Here is a 23,403-nt window from a genome sequence, read left to right as displayed (position 1 = left end):
ACACACACACACACACACACACACACACACACACACACACACACACAGTGGGTCAAATTCTGAGCCCTTGTGCATGCTAGGCAAGTGACCTTCCTCTAAGCTACATCCCCAGCTCTTTTCTGAGACAAAGTCTTGATATTGGCCTGAAACTCTCTGTGTAGCTCAGGGGCCTAGAATTCACAATCCCCCTGCCTCGGCCTTCCCTGTGCCGTGATTACAGATGTTGTTGGAGATGCCTGGGTCTAGCCATTTCCTGTTCAGCAGTACTGAAGCGTCTGTGTGGTACTGGATTAATCCATTTTTCCCTCAGAAGTTCTAAGAGTTTTGGCACGTGTTTGGTATTCTATTGCTAAGCAGATACACGCCAAGGATTGTTCTGTCTTCTCGTAGGAAGAAACCACCTTTTGTTTCTGAGAGTTTCTACTTCAGGTTTGTCATGAATTCCTTATGTAGCTGAGGGTGTTTTTCAATATTGAGGGCTCTATCCCCATGACCCAATCATCTCCCAGCTGCCCCGGCTCTTACTATCAGCACCTTAAAAATTAGTCTTAACATAGGGATTTGGGGAGAATAAGACCATCTGGATTCTGGCATCCCACTGAACTCAAGTTCATGACTCCATGTCAGAAACCTCCAAACTGCTAAGATACTCCAACATCACCTCGGAAATCTAAAGCCCACTGGTCGATCCTAGACTCATCCATTCAGCAAACTGCTGTGGCTGTGACTCAAACAGGTTCTTGCCTCCACATCATGGCAGTGAGGTCCCAGGGAAGTCTGAAACCCAACAGGACAAACAGTGACAGAGCCTAAGGCTTCAGATCATCTCCGTGGGAAGAACCTGCCCTCCAGGCCACAGTGGTGAAGCACTGGGGGCTGGCACATCCCTGCGCGGGTTCTCAGCAGTAGCTCTGCCTGCACAGCAGCACTGCGCCTGAGTCAGCAGTCAGCAGCATCTCTATTAGGCTGAAGTCCTGAAGCAGCTCCACTGCCGTGGCTATGCTCTTCGGCTATGCGCTTCCTGGGCCTCACGGCTCCTAGCACATCCTTAAATTCTAGGTAAAAGCCTGAACGAGCACAGCCTCACACTCCAGGCCCGCGATGACTGCAGTGCTTGGCGGGTCACTGCTCCTCTGCCTTGGACAGCGGCATTCATTTCCGTTTATAGACGGTTGGCTAATCGGTTTCTCTTCATGAATGGCACCTGTTTCCACTGAGCGTGCTGGTCTGTACTGATCACCTCATCAGAGGGCTGTGGCTACACCTCTGCCCTTTCCCCAACGGGCTTTCTCATTTGTTCCAAGAAGGTTAAAAAGGGAGGTTCTCTCAGAGTTTAAAATTCTACTTCCCTTCTGATCATCTTTCAATCTTCTCTCTTCTGTAGTAGTACATTTTACTGTAAGCAGTCCCAAGGAACCTAACCCCACCAATACTTTGCTTAAAATGGCATCAGCCAAATACCCAACTTAACTGCTTGGGAGTCCTTTCTTCCACAAAACACTAGACTATGAACCTAACTCAGCCTGGTCCCTTGCCAGTTCCTGATAATGTGGCCTTACTTCTACTTTCTTTTAAGGTTTAATGTTATTTATGTGTATGTGTGGTATGGTGCCTTGAGTAGATATGGCCTCCATAAACTCATGTATTTGAATGCTTGGCCCATAAGGAGTGGCACTATTAGGAGGTGTGGCCTTGTTGGAGAAGGTGTGGCCTTGTTGGAGAAAGTATGTCACTGTGAGGCAGGCTTTGAGGTCTCCTATGCTCAAGCTATGCCCAGTTTGGTACATAACCTCCTTCTGCTGCCTTATGATCAAGATGTATAACTCTTAGCTCCTTCTCCAGCACCATGTCTGCCTGGACGCTGCCGAGCTTCCTACCACGATGAGAGTGGATGAAACCTCTGAAGCTGTAAGCCAGTTTCAATTGAGTTTGTTTCTTTGTTTGTTTGTTTGTTTTTAAATAAGACTTGCCTGAGTCATGGTGTCTCTTCACAGCAATAAAACCCTACAACAGGAGGGGACCTACAGAGTCAAGAAGAAGGGGTCAGATTCCCTGGAACTGGAGTTACAGCCAGTTATGAACCTGGCCCTCTGAAAGAGTAGTAAGCACTCTTAACTGCTGAGCCATCTCTCCAGCCCCTTTCCCTGGCCTCTGTTTTCATTTCCACCTGATGCTTCTGCAGATGCATTGTCTCCATCCTTTGGAATGGTTCTATGCTATAAAGTCACTTCCTGTATGGGTCTTAGAACTGCTTTTTGTCCAGTGCTTCATCTTTCACCTTGTTGGGATGGAATGACGACCTCCTAGCACCTTCTGTACCAGACTCCTGTTGGAATATTTCTATTACCAATTCAGTTTCTTCTCAAATGTCTACTTGCTCATTTCTTACACAGGCTACAGTGTGTCAACTTATATATATATATATAAATTTTAATTCTTTCCTTTTCCCCTCTTTTTTAAAATGAATTTTTGGATCTGTTGGTTTTTCCCTTTTTAAGCTGTACTTATGTATTTGTACATGGATGCATGTATGCATTCACCAGAGTATACCTACAGAGGCCAGAAGGTAACCTCAAAGAGCTGGCTCTCCCCCTACCATGTGGGTTCCGAGAATCAAACTTAGGTCTTCTGGTATGTCTGCAAGCACCATCACCCACCCATCTTGTGGTCAGGCCTGATTTTTCACTTTTGACCTGGTTTCATTTGTATCATCTAATCTTTTTTAAAATTGTGTGCACATGCATACGAATGCAGGGCTCGTAGAGACCAGAGGAGGTTGTTGGATCTCTGGAGCTGGGATTACAGAAGGTTGTAAGCTTCCTGGGTGCTAGGAACTGAACTAGGGTCCTGTGTAAGCACAGTACATACACAACTTCTGAACCGTATCTCTAGCTCGGTCTCATTCTAACTTTTAACCAGTTCTTTTCTTATTTTGAGCTTAAGGGAGTCAATGTTTTTGGTGGATAACAGTCCACTATACATATATATCCTTAATATTTCTGTAAAACCAGCAGTGAATCTGTTTTCATTTCTTATTTCAATAATTTAAATTCTACCTCTCTGTGTCTTGGTTACCTAAGGGACTACTAGAGAAAGGAGGCTTCAGAGGGCAGGAAGACACTTGGTGGTGGGAAGTCTTCTGGACGGAGGACTGGGTAGGTGAAGCTGCCAGAGGAGGTGACCCTGGCATCTGTCCAAGGAATTAAGACATTGCCCCACGTTCTCACACCCACAGCAGTTGTTCCAATGTACTGTGTGTCTCTGTACATGTCCCTACAGTTAAACACAGCTGTGTACTGACAAGTGCATGACCCGTGTCCCCTAGATCTATCCATTCCCAGGTTTGAAGTAAGCCTTTGGCCAGCATGGTCTCCATCCCTCTGGATTGCACAGGGCATTGAGTTCTGACCACGCTGCTGCTGGGCAACTGTGAAAGGCACCCCCTGCACCCCAAGGATAGAGCCCACATTGTTTCCAGGCCTCATCCTCAGTATCTTCCAATAGAATGGCTGTTTGAGGCCCCAGACTTACCATACATGCTAGAAGCGGTCACCTGGCGCAGGAGTGAAAGCAATCACAGAGGGCAAGCATGTGCTTCATTTTTTTATTATTCTTTATTGGTCCTACCAATGTGACTCTTTACCCAGGCCCACTTTTCCTATGTGCACTGGCCGTGGAGACGGTCCACCACTCAACTGCATCCTAAGTCTTGGTTAGTCTCGCCCTCTTACGCCTTTTCCTCACTTGGCCTCATTTTCTCAGAAACTGAAGGCATCTGCTTATTATTTTTTGTTTTGGGTCTGTGTAAAGGTTCCTTGGCAGGAGAACATGCATATGACTTTTAAAATAAAGACCAACATTCTGACACTAAGGTAACACACAGAAAAAATACAGTACTTAGACATCATTGCAAATAAATACCCATACAGATGATGTTATCTCAAATGTAACAATATTTTGTATGAATCAACACTGTAACAGAAGGCAAAGAGTCCCAACAACGAGGAATAGGAAATGCTGATTCCAGGAAACAGAATTCTTCAATTCCTAACAGTTAATATTATTATAATTTGTCCCTTTTTTGGAGGCCAGAGGACAGTTTCTCTTCCTCCACTAGTACCAATTTGATCACATCCTGAACCTCACTTAGCAGTTTGCTAAGGAGTTTTAGTGACTTCTGTTTCCTGAAATTAACAGTGGTTAGTTACACCAAGCAAGAGAAGATATACCATCTTACTTTCACATTTGCAAAGAATACTATGGCTAACCCTCTGCCCCTACTCACATGCCGACTGCGCCGGCTCCCATGGCGCCCTCAGCTCTTTACAAACGTGATGTTTGTACAGCTTGCTTAGCTTGTCCCATGAAGTCCATTTGGTTCCCAAAACACACTCCAGGTTCCTGTGTTTGTTTTTGTTTCTAAGCCCCTGAATTTGCATGTGAAGAATCACTGACTAACAGAATTTTGCACAATCACTGTTCTCTCTCCCTCAATGAAGATGCCCAGGTATGAAGTGAGGCAGGTGCCTGCCCCTACCTGCTGGTCCACACTGGCCTTCAGTACTCCCAACTAGCTCTCCACTGCTCTCCACTGCCCTCCTTGGAGACCTTACTTGGCTGGGACTCCTCCCTGAACTGATGAAGGCACTACTGGCAATGGTTACTAACAAAAAGGTGTTGAAATAGAACACCTAAAAGTCGACGGCTGTAGAATTTTTCTAAGTGTACCACAATTTGGCACAACAACCAGAATAACAAAACAATTCCAATTTGGAATTTCACTGGTGCAGTTGTATAAAATTCTGTTAGTCAGTCATGCTTCACAATGTCCTAAAACCCAGAAAATTCTGGAATTTGTAGGTAATACTACTCATTCAATAATTTATGCTTTCAAGTGCCTATTACTGTTTTAACCAGAGCAAAGGTCAAGTTTTCTTCTTGTTACGTTGAACTATTCCTAAGAATAATAATAATACAATATGAAAAACCCCAGAATTGGAATACCCTGGATTTCTTAATGAACATGGCATTTAAAATCTGTAATTTCAAACATGAACCACAATGCCGTGTCCTCTAAAGGCTGCTGAACCACAGCGTGGATACACTAGCCTGCTCCTTGCTGGGTCAAAGCCTCACCCGCAGACTAGCTACACACTATGGAGCACAGCTCTGCCTCGTGCCGACGCCAGATCAACACGCCAGAGCTAGGACGGACAGCTACAGGACCATGAGCACAGACCACGGCATCGGAGACCGTCTCTATGCAAGGAATTAAGGAAGCAAATATAATATCAAAATATCAAAAGTGCACAGGTTGATCGGATAAAAAAGGAGCATGTGTAATAAGGAGACCCCGTGGCAGGCGTCCCAGCAGGCTCCTAAAGAGCCTGGCGGTGGCTGTGGAAGCAGGTTCTTCGGCCACACAGAGGCTTTTCCAAGCAGCAGCTTGCAGCATTCTCAACAGTAAAGCTTTTTTTCCTCCCATTAAAAACTTAGGGAATGCTATTTTGAAAGGAATTACAGTGGCATATTCAAACATTTCTAAGTGGACTTTAGGCTGCCCTTCCTTCCTCTGCATGGGCCACAGGAGGGGGGAGGGGAGGGGCTGCAGTGTGACAGAGCCTGGTGGCCACGTCCTCCCAGCAGCTACTCTACAGCTGAAAACAGGAGAAAACAAGACAGCATTAGAAACCAGTCACTTGCCACTTTCTGCTCACTTGACAGCTAAAGCTCTCCTTCTGGGAGTGAGCGAGCACATTAGTTGGCAGAAAAGTCCTGCGTGTGTGTTAGGGATGGGCTCCAGGTGCCCACGAAGCCCCAGACAGTGTAAGAGAAGCTGCGTTCTGGCCCGGAGAGAAGGAAAGGCAGAAGGTGGGTGGGCATGCGGGCAGCCATTCCCAGGACAGACATGCAGGGGACACGCGTGCTGTTCTACCCCAGTGTATGACTGTCCGGTGCCTAGAATCTGAGCAGGCTGGGACACCCCAGGCTCCAAACAGAGGGAGGAAAGAAAAAGCTGTCTGACAGACCACAGGATCCCATGTTGGTACCAATGCTGGGTTCCACACCATGAAAGATGCCTTTCCACGGGAGACAGGAGATGGGAGTGTCAGGACTGAGAGAAACACTGAGCAGAGTCCTGCTTCACAGCACACTGAAGCAAACGCCTGATGGCACAGCTCTGTGATGACAGAGCCTCTGGAAAAGGAGAGCCCCCGGTGGCCTTGCTGCCTTGTGTAGTACCCTCAAATTGCACGGAGAACCACACAACTCTTACCTGCCGGTCCTGAGCACAGCTCTGGGCCCACAAAAAGCCCTGCCAGCACACAGCTGGGCTCTCTTGTACCATGCAGTCAGGCAGAGCACTGACACTTCTCAGAACACTGCTTCTTTGGGTCTGACAACTTGTAATAAAAAACCCAAGTACAGGCTGTGGGTCTCCAAAGTACCACAGAACGGGCTCTGCACCAAGGACCAGGGTCTTACCAGGCACTTGGAACACTTTCTCATTAAAAAAGGAAACCTAGGACCTCAGACCCTGCCAATTTGTCACCATGCCGCAGAGCAGCATGCGGCTCTCAGAGGTGAGACCCTACAGCAGCCAAGCTCTGTCCTCCTGGATTGTGGTTATTGGTGTCTGAGGTGTGGGGGTCTCACCGCAGACTGTAGGCTCTCAGGGTAGAAGCTCTGCACTCCTGTCCTGAATGTGGTCTGCAGTGAGAGGCTGCACAAACTACAGAATACTCTTTTCATGAGACTACATCAACCACAGAGAGCTAACCTAGGCTGGTCCTACAATGCAGGCTGGAGCCTCACAAAACTGCTTTCAAGTGCTGATATTAGACACATGCGAGGAACATGCAAGTTTCAACTCAGGTTCTGCCCGTGTGTGCCCAGGGAAGAACTCTCCCTTGGGTTTGCCTACAGAGCCTAGGGCCCCCGAAAAACACTTTCACCACACTGTCTTCCACAAAGCTGTGCAGCTCCACCCCCACCTTTGACACCACCACCCCAAAAGACAGCAACTGACATGGGATATCCTTGAGGGGGCTGTGGAGAGAGAAGCAACACAAAGCTCAAAGTGTCCCGGTGACAGATGTGCCCCAATGCTGCCACTCGCCTAGAACGCTGCCCTCCGTGCGTTAGTCACGTTAAGACCGGCCTAGCACTGCTGTCCCACTGCAGCGGCTGGGTTAGTTGAGGTGAAGCGGACATTAGCGGCGTGCGGCGCCCACAGCCCTAATCACAGTAAATGCTGTGCTTCTCGCTGCAGAACACCTGGTTGGCCAGCCCGGCGCCCTCCGCCCTCTCGCTGGCACAGGCACAGGTGTGACTTACGCTCGGTGTGGCTGGCTTGGCCTTGGAGGTGGCCTTGTTGCGGCCCCTGCGGGTCTGCTCATGGTCTAGCTCCAGCAGCTCCAGCCGCTGGGTGAGTGCCAGCTTCTGCTGGATGGCCATGCGCAGCAGGGAGTTAAGAGTCTTCTTCTCATCCTCCGCAGCTGCCAGCTGCCGCTGCATCTCATCCAGCTGTGTGATGTACTCGTCACACCTGTGGGGACAAAGCACAGCTGACGGGCCGCAAAGGGAGATCAAGATCCAGGTGACCCATTCCAGGATGTCTCTCACATGGAGCCTGAGCTGGGGCCACAAGTTCTGAAGCTTGTTTTGGCTGTTTTAGCCAAGGCTCCTTAAGAAAAAGGCGAGGACCAGAGAGGTGGAGCTCAGACAGAACAGTAGAGTTCATGTCTGTGTTACTGGGTTTGCTTCCTTTTTTTGAGGGGGGAAGGAGTGGGGAACGCTGGCTAGTTTCTATGTTATCCTGACACAGACTAAGTCATTTGGGAAGAGGGAACCCCAACTGAGAAAATACCCTGACCAGACTGGCCTGTAGGTAAGCCAGTAATGAACTTTCTTAATTAGTGATGTGGGAAAGCCCAGCTCACCATGGTGGTGCCGTCTCTGGGCTGGTGGTCTAGGTGCTGTAAGAGCAGGCTGAGCAAGCCATGACAGCAAGCCAGTAAGCAGCACCGTCTATGGCCTCTGCATCAGCTCCTGCCTCCAGGTTCCTGACTGACTCCTCTGGATGATCAAGTATAAGCTATCAGGTAAAATAAAAACTCCCACAGTTGCTTTGGGCCATGGTGTTTTATTACAGGGATGGAAGCCCTAACTAAGACATGGAGATGTTTTGTTTGTAGGCTTGAAGTAGTTCTGATAGCAGGCTTGGCCCTCCTCCATTTGACTTTCCTCCAGTAAGATCTCTCCCTCTATAAGAACAGAAAGTGTCTCAGAGACATCACTCGCTCCCAGGACTGGGCTATAAGCTGAGGGAGGACTGGGCTTGACCCTACTGCAAGCTGTCTGTGGTAGCTAGTAGGCCTGTGCTGAGTGACAGTCAGAGCCAGGGAGGTATGCAGCACCCTAGCTGCCACCTGCAGTGACACAGTGCCCACACCCCCACCGTGGGGAGGAAGAGAGCCAGCCAACTTTCCCTGGGTGACACTGTCACAGCTGTCAGTTAAGCCTACTGGAAACTCTTAAAACACTGGGCAGGTCAACACTTTAGAGGTGGTGGAGGGCACCGGGGCTCTAAGCACTGCCCTTCTGCTACCCACGGCCCGGCCTTGCCCACAGCCAGCTGGCCCTTGACAGTACCTCAAAGGGAATACACATTGTCTTCCTCATGTTTGAAATCCTGGATTCACCAGAAAAGTCAGTCTTTAAACAGAACAAGCTTCAAAAGCTATGATTTGCATAAGATGTGGAGGAATCACAAGAACTTTCCTAATCCTGGCATAGGGGGGTGGGGGTGGGGGTGGGGACAGAGACAGGAAGAGATCTCTGAATCCTTTTTTTTAAATTTACATTTATCATCTGTCCTGGATAATTATGAATCAGAAAATATTAATGTTTACTCATATCTAATATTAATTATATTAATAATGCTAATATTAATGATCTAATATTAATTTGGTTTTTAAATTTTTACTAGAACGAGACAACAAAAGCCAATTACCATACACATGTTTAGCCTATATGTGAGGAACAGCTTCTCATCACCAGTGAGCTCTCTGAATTCTAAGCCAGCCTAATCTACATAGCAAGTTCCAGGCCAGCCAGGGCTACATAGGGAGTCCCTGCCTCAAAAGCCACAGGGGGGGAAAGCTTGTAGAGAAACCCTGGACTCTCCTGCCTCTGCTCTCCCTGGCAGGGCCTACCTGGAGGGATGCTACGATACTGGGAGTAGCTGGGCTGGAGGGAGGGAAGCAGGTCTCTGGGCCACCCAATCTCAGCTTCTTCAGCCTCAACAGGAAAGGGCCAGGTGGTCTACCACGTTCAGTGCTCAGCCTTGTCATCCCCACAGTGTTATCCCAACGAAAACCAGCAGGTGGCACCAGTTCTCTTTGGAGGGCGATAGGCCAGGGGCCTTGTTTTCCAGCCTCAAGACTTCTTAAGGGGCCTTGTTTTCCAGCCTTAAGCCTTAGCCTGGGAAGCCTAGTAACCCTTAAGAGATCCCCAGACCACACAAAGAACCCCCATGGAAGAGAAAAGAAAGCTGTACACATCCCAGGCCCTTGCCCCTTCCCTAAGAGAAAGGCTGGAAATGGATGGCAAGTTGCTGAGTTGGAACCTTGTCAAGGTCCTGCCACAGGGAGAGGAACAACAAACCAGTCTGGGCCTCATCTGTCACCACTGAACCAAAATTAGACCTCACAACTGTATTTTCCCAGAGCTCACTGCTCTTAGCCCTTTGCTTCTATGACGCCTATGCTCAAAGCACAACAAGCTGAGCCTCCAGGTTCATTAATGGCAGAATTAGAGCCACATTTCTGGGGGCCACAGGCACAGGGCCACAAATGCATACCTCTGCTGAAATCTGCCTAAATGATGCCTACCAGGCCTGTCCCAGATTGGGGCACCTGCCTACATGAGGCACACAAGAGTAAGGGGCAGCCAGCTCCATTTTCCTTGTTACCAACTTGAGCCAGTCAAAAAGGGCAGCCCCACATATGAGCTGGGAGTGGGCTAGAGGCTGTATTTTCAAACCACGACCTGTGCGGGGATGCCTGATGGTGCTACAACACAGGTGCTGAACCAGCAGGCCTAGAGGCTTCAGGAAGGAGAGGCTGCTGCAGAGGGGCACAGGTGGTACCCTGCACTTACCTGGTGGCGAACATGGCTCGCAGGGAGGAGAAGGTGGCTGCATCTTCCTTGAGCGCTTTGAGCTCATTCCGAAGCTTCATCATGGTCTCAGTCACCATGGCCTTCTCATTTTCATACTTGCTCTTCAGGTTGGCGAGGGCCACCTCAGCTGTCTGGGGAACAAAGAGGTGTGAAGTGGGGAGGTGAAGTTGCTCAAGAGATACTCTGGGTTTACAACGGAAACCCTGGGTCCAAGGTGGTGCTGGTACCCATGAAAAATTCTCTGGAACAAAATAACTTCCCTCATATGCAGCCTTAGGGACAAAATGAGAGCCATGCTACTGGGGTCAGTTTGCCTCCGTGAGTCCCACCTCTGACTCTGATTAGCAGGGAAGAATGATGTATCATAGGACCCGTCCTGGAGAACCCACAAGGCCCTGCATCATGCCCTCAGGGCGCCAGACCACAGCTCTTGGTTATGTTAGCGTCAGGAAAACTCTAAGGTGTTCAGCAGCAGCAGTTAATGACCAAGTAGTTCTGGTTAAAGAGCCCTCTAACCCCACCCCCACTCCACTCACTGGCTGGGAGCCCTGAGGAAGGGGACAGCAGGAGACTAAACCAACAAGAGGATGGTACAGACCTGTGGGTCCTGCGACAAGTGGAGTATGGAGAACAAGAAAAGGAGGCGCCCACCCAGCGGGCTCTGCTGTTACCGCCCCACCCACTCCTGTCACCTGCTTGTTGGCCTTGAGCACCGTACGAAGTGTGGTGATCTGTTCCCGCTTGGTACTCAGCAGTGACTTCAGCTTGAGGATCTCCTCCATCAGTGCCTCCTTGTCCTTGTCCACAGCAGGGCCCAGCTCCTGTGAGGCAATGCGCTGCCGGGACAGCTCAGTTGTGCGGTCCACAGCCGCTTGCAGGTGCTTGATCTGGTCTCGGATGATGGCGATCAGGTTGTAGATGTTCATGGGTTCCCGGCGGGGGTCACTCAATGGTGACGGCAGTGAAGAGCTGGGTGAGGGGCTGCTGTCCCCAGTGCCACTGTCTGCTCGGCCCACCTCTGTGGCCAACAGCCCCTTGGGCAAAAGGACAGGTGAACGGCGTCCGCGGCCCTCGGGGCTGGTGCGGCCAACCTTGCCCTGGCCCTCACGGTAGTAGTCCAGCATGACACGGTTGGGCGTCTCATTGTTGCACATGCACACATGATGGTAGAGGTTGGCTAGCTCCTCGCTGAAGGTCACCAGCTCATCCTGAGCCACATTCAGGCTGCCCTGGGTCTCACCAGCCACATCGCTCACCTTCTTCAGCTCCTTTTCCAGGTGGGCCAGCAGCTCACGGTCCTGGTGGCTAGCCTTCTCCAGCAGAGACACCTTCTCAGTGAGCGCCTGGCCCTCAGCCTCGTAGCGCCCTTTCTCTTCTGCATGCTGGGCCTCACAGGCTTCATGTGTGCTGCGCAGAGCCTTAAGCTGCTCCCGGAGCTCACCAGCCTCAGCCACAGCCACATGGTACTTGCAGGCCAGGATCTCAGGCCCGTTGATGTCCACCTCATAGTAGTCACCATCTTCATGGCTATCGCGGTCCTTCTCGTTATCCAGGGAGGTCTGCCGCTCCTTACCAGCCTGCAGGCGCCGCAGGGCACTGAGGTTCTCTGTGAGACGACTCACCTTCTCCTGCTGCTCAGAGAGGGTCCCTCGAGCCTGCTCCAGCTGCTTCTGTGTGTCCTGCAATGTTGCCAGCAGGCCCACCTTCTCCCGCTCCATCTGCAAAGGTACACAGCGCAGGAAAAGAGGTCAGTAGGCTTAGAGGACTCCAGGATAAGCAAGCAACATGCCACATGGGCCATTGGCTATGAAAATTCCCTAGTCACGCCACTAGTTGACAGCAGACTAGACAGAGCTCACCACAAAGCCCATGACTATCACCAACAAAAGTGGCCATCCATAATGGTTCACTCTACATATGCTAGAGGGGAGCTGAGCTTCAAATGTGCAAGTCTGGGTCCAGGGCAAACTGGCAGGGTCCCTAAGTGTCCCAGTTCTCTGCTACTTTCCTTTCTCGTGTTGTAGAGAACACTCACTAGATCAACAGTAAACCTCAGATGTTCAGATATATGGTCTTGCTGAGACTCCAGCTTGTGGTCTATAGGTATGAGTTACATGAGGGACCATGTCACCTCACCCTGACACGATGTGGGTAGCAAAGGCAGCAACATGGGCACCAAAGTACAGAATAATCTGGAGCCTGCTTCTCTGGAACACTACACTTCACTAAGAGCTTCATTTGTGGTAAAGACACAGGATTTAAAAGCAGGGCGAATAAATTGAAGACAGCCACAGTCACAAAAGCCCTGCTTACAGAGCGTGCAGCCCTCGTAGCACTGCAAAAGGCACGGGACAGGGAGGGTGCGGCGTGAGGCTGCCTGCTCACCTGCACCAGCTGCTGCTTCAGCTTCTGGATCTCAGATAGGTGGAGCTCACTGAGCAGGTCGGAAACGAGGCTGGGGGACGGGGGAGCCAGGCCATCCTTCCTGGGTGTGGACATCTTGTTGTCCAACGAAGATTTGACCAAGCCACTGTGCTCAAAGCCATTGACCAGGGCTTCAGCGTCATTGTTGGGCTCAGCGGTGACGGCATCATCACTGAACTTGAGGCCGTCTAAGGAGACCTGCAGGTGGCTGGTGTAGAAGGAGTCGTTGATGCTCATGTAGTGCGACAGCTCCTTGCGTAGGTTGTTCTTCTGCTCCCGCTCTGTCTTCAGCGTCTCCAGCGCCTCCTCCAACTGCCGTTCAGAGATCTCCTTAAGCCGGATAGCATCCTCAAGCTGGCTGTTGAGGTACTCAGTCTCCTCCTCCAGGCGCTTGATTTCATGCTTGAGGCCCTCAAATTCCACCTGGGGAATAATACAAATACTCCCACGTCAAGGCAATGTGGAAGGCTCCACTCAGGTTGATAAATTAGGGCAACACCAGAACGCCACACCTCCCCAGCGACAAAGAACAAGGAGACCCACAGAATGAAACACCACTCTGTAGAAGAGGGCAGTGGCTGCAGCCAAGGCCATGTCCACGTAGAGCAGCATAGATGCTGAGAGGGTGCTTCCAGAGCACCAGAAGCAGGAGAAACACTCAGCCCACTACCAGGACCGGTGCGCCTGAAACGAACATGGAGCCTGCAGCGCCACAGCGGAGGACTCTCACGGAGGCTGCCAAATTCCTATTGTTTCTGAAAATCAGCACACATCACTACGCATGTGAAGAGCCTCTCCTCCCACCTTTATGTGTGAGTTCTGGGAACTGAGCTCAGGTTACAAGATTTGCACTGTAAATGCCTTTATCCGCTAAGCCACCTCACCAGCCCTATCATATTTTAGGGCCATAAGATATGTTCTTTGTTGTGCGCTATGACTATTATTTTGAATCATACTTCAAAACAAAGGAACTGGACTCCCCCTCTAGACTGACTACTTCAGAATGTAGGCTTGGGGAAGCTGGAAGGTGAGTGGGAAAGCACAGTTCAGGGGTAGACAAAGAAAGAGTAGATGGAAGTTGATGCTTATTCTGAGGCTCAGGGTTTGTAGGCATAAGTAAAAACATCTCACTGTAATATTAAGCAAGTAATGAATGAATCTCTCTGGGTTTAGGGTAGCAAGGGAAACCTGGTACAATATCCTAAGTGTGCCCACATCCCAGGACCCTAAATGGGGTGAGGAATCTCAGATGGGGAGTGACTCCACTAAGAACAAGGTTTCCTTGAGCCTCAGTTTCTCCTCTCCTTAGGGCACTGTGGGCAGTAGTACCAATTAATGCTCAGTGGCACCTCATGATTATGACGGAGCTGTGAGCTGTGAGTCCTGATCCTGTGGTTGCCCAGCACCACAATCCCTGTCCTGGCTGCCCTTGAAACACGAAAGCTTCTCCACAGACATATGGGCTTCCTTGTGCATGATATAAACACTGGGTCTGCTGACAGTGAGGCCTCAGCTGTAAGATGATCTGGTGTTAGAGAGGTTCTAGAAAGCCAGGACAACATCCAGGGCATTTGGGGGTGAGGTCTTGGATTTCCTGAGAGAAAAGATTCCCTGCTGCTTATAGGTCTTAGAGAATGAAAAGCATGTCCCGGCACTGAGTGGTCCTCACCCTCATCTACCCAGGAGGACCTCCTAATCCCTGCCACAGGCAGAGGGGACACCCCCATTCCTACAGCAGGCAGCCATGGCAGGATTTCAAGCTTCACGGTCAGTCTCTGGAGGTCTTAGTGCTCCCTCATCATCAATATGAGGTCCCCTATATCTTGGTGATGTGGAACACTGTCCTACAGGCATGACATGGCCCAGCTGTCTCAAAATCAGAGCAACCATGATTACCCAGCTTGGAGACCCTCACAAGATCAGGTCTATAAACATTCTCTCATAGAAGGAAGGGGTAAAGTGCTATTAGACCCTCACCCAAAATTCCAGCCATTCCCCTCACTCTTGTGCTCTGACCCAGCTATACCTAATCCTGCCCCAGCTATCTCAAAGATTGCTAGAATAGACAGGCATCAGAAGGCTAAATAAAGACAGAACTGCATCTAGCAACTGTTGGAGGTCATCACCCATGCCAAGATGGCTCGAATTTTTAGTGATATAGCTATTTTGGAGTCAGCCATGCTCCTATAACCTCTTACCCATGGCCCTGTGACCCCTCACCCATGCACCTGGGGGACCCCTCATCAATACATCCATGGGCAGTCCCTGAGCCATGTACCTGTGGGTAAAACCTCACCCACACCTCTGGTTCCCCTCACCCATGCACCTGTGGGTAAACCCTCACCTATGCTCCTGTAAGTAAGCTCAATATTGTCACTGGTTCACCAAGGTGGACTTCCTGGTGTATCATCACCCTATCTATGCTAAACAGAAACAGACTCCTCAGGACAGTGATGCTACATTTGGCCTAGGAAACTGTCATACTAAAGTCACAGGCTTTTTTTGTGCTCTTGGAGTGCTAGGTACTAGTGCTAGTTGCTGTGAGCTATATCCCCTATCTCCAATGTGAAGGTGCTACTGGTCCTGGCCTCAGCTATGTGGAACAAGACAGAGAAAGGAAAGATGGGTGGATGAAAGGACAGAGACGGCCAAGGTGAGCCTGTTCTGGGGACGCGCCTGGTTCTGCCGGAGTACAGACACTTGTTTCTGCAGGCTGATGTTCTCTTCCTCCAGCTCTGAGTAGTCCTGAAGTAGACGGGCCTCCCGGAACTTGTACTCCTTGATGTCATCCCGCAGGCGCCCACGCTGGATCTCCACATTCTGGTTGATCTGCAGGGGCAGAAGAAAAAAAAAACATCTATATGGGTTACTTCTACAACTGGCCCTACCACTTGTGCTTCCAAATAGCATAAGGGGGATGAGCACAGCCAGGCATGCTATGAGCCCTTTGGAGGGAGAAGTCCAGGGTAGCAGGGTTTATGCAGAGCAGCAGACAGTCCACAATCAGATCTCTTCTGCTTCTCTCACTGTGGAACTTCAGGCAAGTGACTCAAGCTGCCATAACCCTGCTGAGCTCTGCTGGGTCCAGGTATTGACCTAACTGAAGCAGTGTGGGAATGAAGGAATGACAAACACATGAACAAGAAAGGCTGGGATGGGTTCATCTGGACAGCATCTTGGAAACTCAGCATGCTTATTATACACAGCTCAACAAGGAGGTGGGGTTACTGCAAGGAGGCGGGACTTTCTGGTATACTGCTGAATAAGAAGGCAGGGTTAGCTAATCTAGGTGGGAGCAGTCTATGTAGGGAAGCAGTCTTCAGGCCATAAACATCCAGGGAGACATCTGCACACACTGTCAGCATTAACACTTGGACTTCGAGGGAAGCCTTTGCCATCCCTCTAAGCCTCACCGCAGAAGGCTTTGCTGTTCTCATGGATCTCAGGGAGGCACTGGTGTCTCTGACATGGCCATGCACACATCAAACAATACATATTCGCTTAGGTCTTCACTTACTCCCTAACACTGACCCTTTTTCTCCATTTGCAAGATGGGTCATCTGACTGGTAAAATGGTAAGTGGGGCAACACTGTGGCATGTCTGCAAAAGTTCAAACACTTAACCAGAGTGTCTGCATCAGAGAAATAAAACACACCCACACAGAACCCGGCACATCAGTGTTCCTAGTGTTCGAGGTGGATGCAACCCAAGTATCCATTGGCAAAGTGAATAGTTAAACAAAACATGGTCTAGCTTTACAATGCAGTGTGTTATTCAGCCACATTAAGGAATGACGTCCTGACACTTGCTACAACACGAATGAAGTATAAAGACATTCTGCTAAGTCAAAGCCAGCAAAGAGACTTTGCATTGTATGACTCCATTTATAAGAAAGGTCCAGAACAGGCAAATCCATAGCCATAGAAAGTAGACTATTGGGACTAAAGAGGGGTGTGGGAGTAACTGCAAAACAGGCTTCATTCTGGAATGATGAAATAGTCTAAAATTAACTGAAAGGCTGGGAGTATGTATCGGTGGCAGAAAGCTTGCCTGGCACTGAATACAGGCCCTGTGTTCAATCCCCAGCACCACAAAAAGAGTAACAACTTTAGAAGAGTACACACACCTATGAGTAGGGGGACAATGCTGGTGAGGACAGAGCTGTGAGCCTGGACTTCTTGCTCAGGGTTCTGGAGCAGGTATGCTGTTGGTCTGGGGAGGCCATCTGAGCATTAGGAACAGGGATAAGAAACAAGCATGGAGCTGGGCACAGTGGTGCACACCTGTAATCCCAACACTTGGGGAGGCAGAGGCAAGCAGATCTCTGTGAGTTCAAGGCCACCCTAGTCTACAAAGTGAGTCCAGGACAGCCAGGGCTACACACACACACACACACACACACCCAAAAAAAAAAAAAAAACTTATCCTGGGAAAAGAAGAAAAAGGAAGAGGGAGGAGGAGGAAGAGGAAAAGAAGAAGGAAGAAGGCGGAAGACAACGAAGAAAAGAAAGAAGAGGAGGAGGAGGAGGAGGAAGCAGCAGCAGTACCAGCAAGCATGGAGCGTGCTTTAAATGAGTTGTATGGGATGCGTACCACCTCAATAAGGCTGAAAGCTGGTTTATGTCTCAAGTCATGTGTGAGGAGTCAGGAAGGCTGCCACAGGGAACGGGTAATACAGAGCTAAGAGAAGCACAACAAAACCCAGACTGTGGGAATGCTCAACCACACTGCCTGCACTAAACACAGGACCTGGGAACCTCAGTCCTAACCATTCAGAGCCACACCATCCTTTGTTGTGGTTGCTGTATGTTGTAGGTTGTTTAGCAATTCCCTGACCTCTGCTCACCAGCTGCAGCTCTCTCTCACACTGTGGCAAGTGAAAATGTTTTAACACACTATCTATGTCCTCTGGAAGCAAAATCCCCTAAAGAATCTCCATATCCTCCCAGCTCCATGCTTGCTTATCTCTGTTCCTAATGCTCAGATGGCCTCCGTAGACCAACAACATACCTGCTCCAGAGCCCCAAACAAGATGTGCAAGCCCACAGCTCTGTCCTCATGAGCACTGTCCCCTCAGCAGGGGGACTCAATCCTGATCGCATTTGTGTGTTCATCTGAGGTGTATATGCCTCATAAGAGGCCATGCAGGGAGATACACAAAACAGTATTGCTGGATTAGTGAAATAAAATACTATAAAAATAGACGAGGAGAAGGAGAAGAAAAAGAACTAGAAGAAGAAAAAACTAGAAGAAGAAAAAGAAGCAACATGTGGCGGCACATATCTTTAGTCTCAGCAGAGGCAGAGGCAGGCAGATCTATGTGGGTTTGAGGCCAGCCCGGTCTGCAAAGCAAGTTCCACAATAGCCAGGGCTACACAGGGAAACCCTGTATCATCCTCTCCCACAAAAAAAAAAAAAAAAAAAAAAAAAAAAGAGAAAGAAAGATGGAGAGATGGGGAGGAAGGAAAGACAACAAAGTGGAAGAGAGTGGCAGATGGCAAGCACTACTGACAAATGATTAGCAATAAAATTATGACTTAGTTCATAATAAAATAAAGACAGCCTTCTCATTAGGGGGCTGAAAGAGTCAACAGAATATAGTAGGAATCCTGTAATTGTGGTTTCTTTCAAAAACACAGAAATAGGCTTGGCAGTGGTGGCACACCCCTTTAATCCCAGCACTCGGGAGGTAGAGGCAGGTGAATCTTTGTGAATTTGAGGCCAGCCTGGTCTGGAGTCAGTGCCAGCACAGCCAGAGAGAGCTGTTACACAGAGAAACCCTGTCTCAAAAAAAATCAAAACTCAAACAAACAAAAACAAAAAAACCATAGAATATTATAAGAATATGGTTTCATTTTAACCCTAGCTGTGGGATATGGGACTGCTTTACAGCAGCTGACTATAATTTGTCTCGTGCTCTGGCAGGGGCACGGTTTTGCCACCTGTAGATAGATAGTTTCTGTGAGTGTGTGATATTTGGAATTCTGGGGACTTTTCAAAGGATATAAAAATGCTAGAGCCAGGGGCTGGAGAGATGGCTCAGTGGTTAAGAGCACTGTCTGCTCTTCCAAATAGACCCGGGTTCAATTCCCAGCACCTACATGGCAGCTCACAACTGTCATGTAACTCCAGTTCCAAGCGATCTGACACCTTCACACTGATATACACAAAATAAAATTAACTTAAATTAAAAATAAATAAATAAATAAATAAAGAAATAAAGAAATAAAGAAATAAAGAAATAGATAGATAAATAAATAAAATAATGCTAGCACCTCCATAGGTGTGTGGCTGTTTGGTGTTTGGATACTGTTAGTTGTGGTTGGTTGCAATTTGTCAGGTAGTCATGTCCAAAGAAATGAGAAGAAAAAAATCAGATAAACTGACAGCAAAAATCAAACTTGCCCCTAAGAACTCGACCCTAATCAGCAGGAAGTAGACTAATAATAACAAAGACCCCTTTCCCTCATCCTATTTTCTCTTCTATCTAGTGTTAGGGGATTGAAAGGGAAGAAGTGAAGGAAGAGAGAAAGATGGAAGAGAGAAAAAAACACAAAGTAGAAAATGCTGGTAACTACAAAACTGATACTGGAAAAATCAGATACCACAGGAAAAGAAAGAGAAGGCCTAAGGGTAACAGAGCATCACAAGGGAGAAAGGAAGGGAGACAGCTATGATGGAGATAAATAGCCCCAAGCACAGCTACAATGGAGGCAGGACCACCTGGAAAGCTGGGGTGATACACAGACGAAAGCACACCCAGGCTCTCTGCATCCCACCTGGAGCTCAAAGAAGAGTACGGGAGCAAAGGCTACACGCTCTCTCTGCAGAAATGATCCCAATTCCTGCCCTCTCTCAGCCAACTCAGAAGTGCTTGCCATGCAGAAAGTACCCAAACATGTACACAGAGGTTTCATGTGGCCACAGCCTTCAAGTAGACTGGTAACAGGGGCCAAGGTCTGAGTCCCACCAGTATCCCAGGGCTATACAGCAGGAATTCGAGACCTGGAAGGCACTGGTGAGACACACAGTGGTAGCTTACACATGGCTAGGGCAAAAAGTGCAGCTTACATGATTGAAGATGAAGGCAGAAGGCCAGGATAGGAGCCTGAGAGCACCAGGCCCAGAGCCACACAGGAGTGTTGTGCTCTCCAGCAGTACCCTGTGTTCTGTGAGTCTTCAGTGCCTCTATAAGCTGGCCCTCCCAAGGCTCTCTAGGAGCTCTGTTCTTATGCCACTGCTAGAGTCAGAATCCAGGGTACTAGACAAAAAGAGCTTCCCATTGGTGGAGTGTATGGGCCTGCACGGGCCTGTGGATAGGTGTCCTTGTTGAAAGACAAACATAGAGAAATGTACAGACACATAAGTCACGTGTTAGCAAGGTAATATCACGTGACACATTAACTGCACCTTCTCTGCTGACAGTGCAGGACTCAAACACATATACTTTCTTTCTATGGAGATCACTTCCAAACCCAGCCACCAGGCTGAGCAGAGAGGTTTGGCTGGCCTGCTGCTTGGCACCTCCACCCATCACATGCCCAACTCCTGAGAGCTCCAGCAGGCTCCAACTGGCCACAGGGGTTTAGTTTTCCCTCAGGAAAGCACCTCCTCCCAGGTTGGGTGCCTGATGTCAGCCCAGAGTACAGGGAACAGGCTCTGCTCTGTGCAGATGAGCAGCTTAGATGTAAGCAGTGGGTAGACAGACTCAGAGCCAACCACCTGAGGACCTATCCACCAGCTCTCCTTCACCTGGATCCCCTGACCTCAGGTTGCTCACCAGCAAGAAAGGTGACAACTCAAGAGGCCACTGTGTTAGTTAGGGGATTATCAGTCCTCTTTGCTGGTCTCACACAGGACACTGTCCATCCATCACCTATAGGAGCACTCTTTGTCCTTTACTAGCACTATAATGGGCCTAAAGCTATCCATCTGAGAAACGGCGTCATGCCTGCAACAAGCCATTCCTCAAATCTCATCTACCTACCAGGAGTAATGCCAGCAAGACAAAAGCTGACTGAACTATCTACTACTAGTCCTATACACAGCACAGAGACCACAAGTCAGGACCCCAGAGTTGTTCTACCCATAAGCCTCAGTGTCTTCATGTGACAGAACACTGAGAGGGTCACTGGGATGACTTGGTCTAAGACATTAGAACTATCTGACAAGGGTGAGACTGTGGTACTGTGAAGTTAACATTGGCTTTAGTCTTCACTTGAACCTGGACAAAGCCTTGCCCTCAGTCTCTGAAACCCTTTGTAGGGGACTCCCTGTGTTCTTTCTGCACATCTTCCAAGCTCTCTGAGCCTCTTTCTGCTGGGGAAGCCTACCCTCTGCCAGTAGATGTTCTCACAGGGAAGTCATCACAGCACAGGCATGAGGATGTGCTGTAGTCAGGGCCCTGCATGCTAGATCCAAGGACTCTGACCCAGAGGCCATCAATAGCAGGGAGCCGTCATTTCCCCTGGTGTGGGGTCCCTGAGGTTTTGAGCTCAGTTTGAATAGGGGGTGGAGGGAAGGCAGCCTCCGCTCCTAGAGCCTAGTGCATGATCTCATTTCCTCCCACAAGTTTGGCTCTGGTGAGGGTGGAGGAAGGGCTGTCACTGAGGAAGAGAAGCAGCCCCAGTGACAATCCATCTGTCTACTCCTCCTTCCTGAAAGGCCAGTGCAGAGCTTTCTTCCATATTCACCCCTAGGCAACCTGGGGCTGGATGACCATCCAGGGCCGGAAATGAGCTCAGTGAATTGAAGACAGGCAGGTCTGGGGTGCGGGAGAGATTCCTGTTGTTCCTGTTTACACAGTAGAAGGAAATCCTGAGTCTCCCTACAAAGCCCTTAGCCGCCTTGTCTCTGTCCCCAGGTCTGAGGAGGCCCTCTGCAGCCGAACCACAGGCAGCCCTTTAGCCTTCACCTGTCTCGGGGAAGAGGTTCTGCTCTCACAGCTGTCTCTACCCGTTCTTAGCTCTGGTTTCTCCTCTGCTGTTGTTTCCGGGTTTAGCATTACTGTCCCCCTCACTGTCCAGAGCTGACACCTCTGGGTTGGATTTGGTCTTGCTGGCTTTGTCCAGGTCTCTAGTCCAAGTGAAGGCTACAGCTAGTGTTATCCCAAGCCTCTGGAAGGCTAGAGGCTAGCCCCAAAGACCATGGACAGGTGGGCCTCAGACATAAAGACTTTTTTTTTTTTTTATTTGTTTGTTTCGAGACAGGGTTTCTCTGTGTAGCCTTGGCTGTCCTGGATCTCACACTGTAGAGCCAGGCTGGCTTCAAACTCACAGCAATCCACCTGCCTCTTCCTCCTGAGTGCTGGGATTAAAGGCACGTGGTACCACCTTTTAGTGATAAGTCCTCAGTCTCCTCAGAGTTCCATGGACTCTCCATGGCTCTTGGCTTGTCTTTGTCTCCATGGCCACCAAATCACAAGCTGGGCCATTCATCACTTAGGCAGCATTACTCTACCTTGACATTCTTCCCTGCCCATGGTGTGGCCTAACATTCATGCAAAGCCAGATGGCAAGAAATAAACAGAAACCCCAAACCATTCTTCAAGCAAATAATCAACTAATGACAGGAACATCCTGTGGACACTAGGTTTGAATCCCATGAAAAACCAACTACCATGCTCATCAGGGCCTGCTTGGCAGACTCAGGACACCAGTAAGGTGGGCATACTTTAGGCACAGAACTGTTTGTGTGTTCACATGAGAGACCATAGAAGCAAGGTGGAGCCTAAGTGAGCTGAAGAGGCCAGCACAGCCCACTGTCACAGTGATGGATGTTAACCACCTACTTACCTCTTTTAGCTCCTGGGCCACGGATGTGAGGCGCTCATTCTCAGACTGAGTGTTGGTAAGTACGTTTCGCAGCTGCTTCAGCTCTGTCTGCAGCTCCAGCACCTTCCGCACATAGTACTGCTCTTTGGAGGCTGACTCCTGGATCAGGCTCTCCTCCCGGCTCTCACCATCAGCAGCTACCTTCTTGTGGTTCGTGTGTGCCTGGCCAAACGCCTGCATGGAGAGATAAGACATTCATTAGATGGGTGTCCTGGGGCCACAAAGCAATGGAGACCCAAGACCACAAGGAACATGAAAGCTCTTGACCTGGGAAGCACTTCTTTGTTGTGCATGTGTTAAAACACACACTTGAGATGCATATGCCAGATACAGGCTTCCTTACAGTGAAACCAAACTAGTCTTAGGGGCATTATGAGGTGTGATAAAAAGGAACACGAAGGATAAATAGAGGGCCACAAATATATGTGGAACTCCCTTTGTAAGGAACAAAGTTTGAGGCCTGCTGATGTACATATACCAGTTGAAAAGTGCCCAGGACCAGGAAATAGGTGTTCTACACTGTGAGCCTGGACAAGCTAACGAGGAACAAATCCAGAGCATCACATCTAACACAACTTCCAGATTAAAAAAACTGAGGTTCGGGGAGGTATGCTAGCCATTACACGCAAGGGGTGAGGAGCTGCCCCATCCTGTTACCTGATGTCAAAATATCCTTCGTTTGTTCTGGGACAAACTGGGGCTGGGCAACCAGAGCCCCCAGCCCTAAGGATAAGGCACAGTAACAATATAGCTAGAATGGCCACTTCAGGGTGTGTAGGCCCTGAGATGCATGTACCTGCATGTTTCAGACACTGGGGAAAGGGGCAAGCGTGTCAGGCCCTGCGACACAGTAAGAAATCCTACCAAGTGAGAGCAACTAGCAAAAAGTGCTGGCCTCACCCACCACACCATGCCAGTCACACACTGAGGTCAGCAACTGTGTGGTGTCCAGAGCCTAGG

General features: G+C 49.3%; 1 protein-coding gene across 2 annotated transcripts in view; it reads right to left on the bottom strand.

Moving 5' to 3' along the window:
- Window positions 1–3,590: 3,590 nt before the first annotated feature.
- Bicd2 (BICD cargo adaptor 2) overlaps window positions 3,591–23,403 on the bottom strand; it is a 45,529-nt gene continuing 25,716 nt past the window's right edge. The window contains exons 2-8 of one of the 2 annotated variants that reach the window (XM_055595149.1): window positions 22,405–22,617; window positions 15,286–15,438; window positions 12,571–13,032; window positions 10,878–11,903; window positions 10,165–10,316; window positions 7,339–7,549; window positions 3,591–5,657 (exon numbers count right to left, since the gene is read on the bottom strand). In XM_055595149.1, the coding sequence (XP_055451124.1) occupies window positions 5,652–5,657; window positions 7,339–7,549; window positions 10,165–10,316; window positions 10,878–11,903; window positions 12,571–13,032; window positions 15,286–15,438; window positions 22,405–22,617 (2,223 nt within the window). In that variant the 3' untranslated portion in view covers window positions 3,591–5,651. Of the gene's footprint in view, window positions 7,550–10,164; window positions 10,317–10,877; window positions 11,904–12,570; window positions 13,033–15,285; window positions 15,439–22,404; window positions 22,618–23,403 lie in introns of both variants that reach the window. The other variant, XM_055595148.1, reaches the window with a different exon arrangement.

This window comes from Psammomys obesus, unplaced genomic scaffold (assembly GCF_907164565.1).
Source record: "Psammomys obesus unplaced genomic scaffold, mPsaObe1.curated_primary_1811, whole genome shotgun sequence".
Taxonomy (NCBI): Eukaryota; Metazoa; Chordata; class Mammalia; order Rodentia; family Muridae; genus Psammomys; species Psammomys obesus.
The sequence above is the reverse complement of the archived record's forward strand: the minus strand, read 5'-3'. Positions and strand labels throughout refer to the sequence as shown.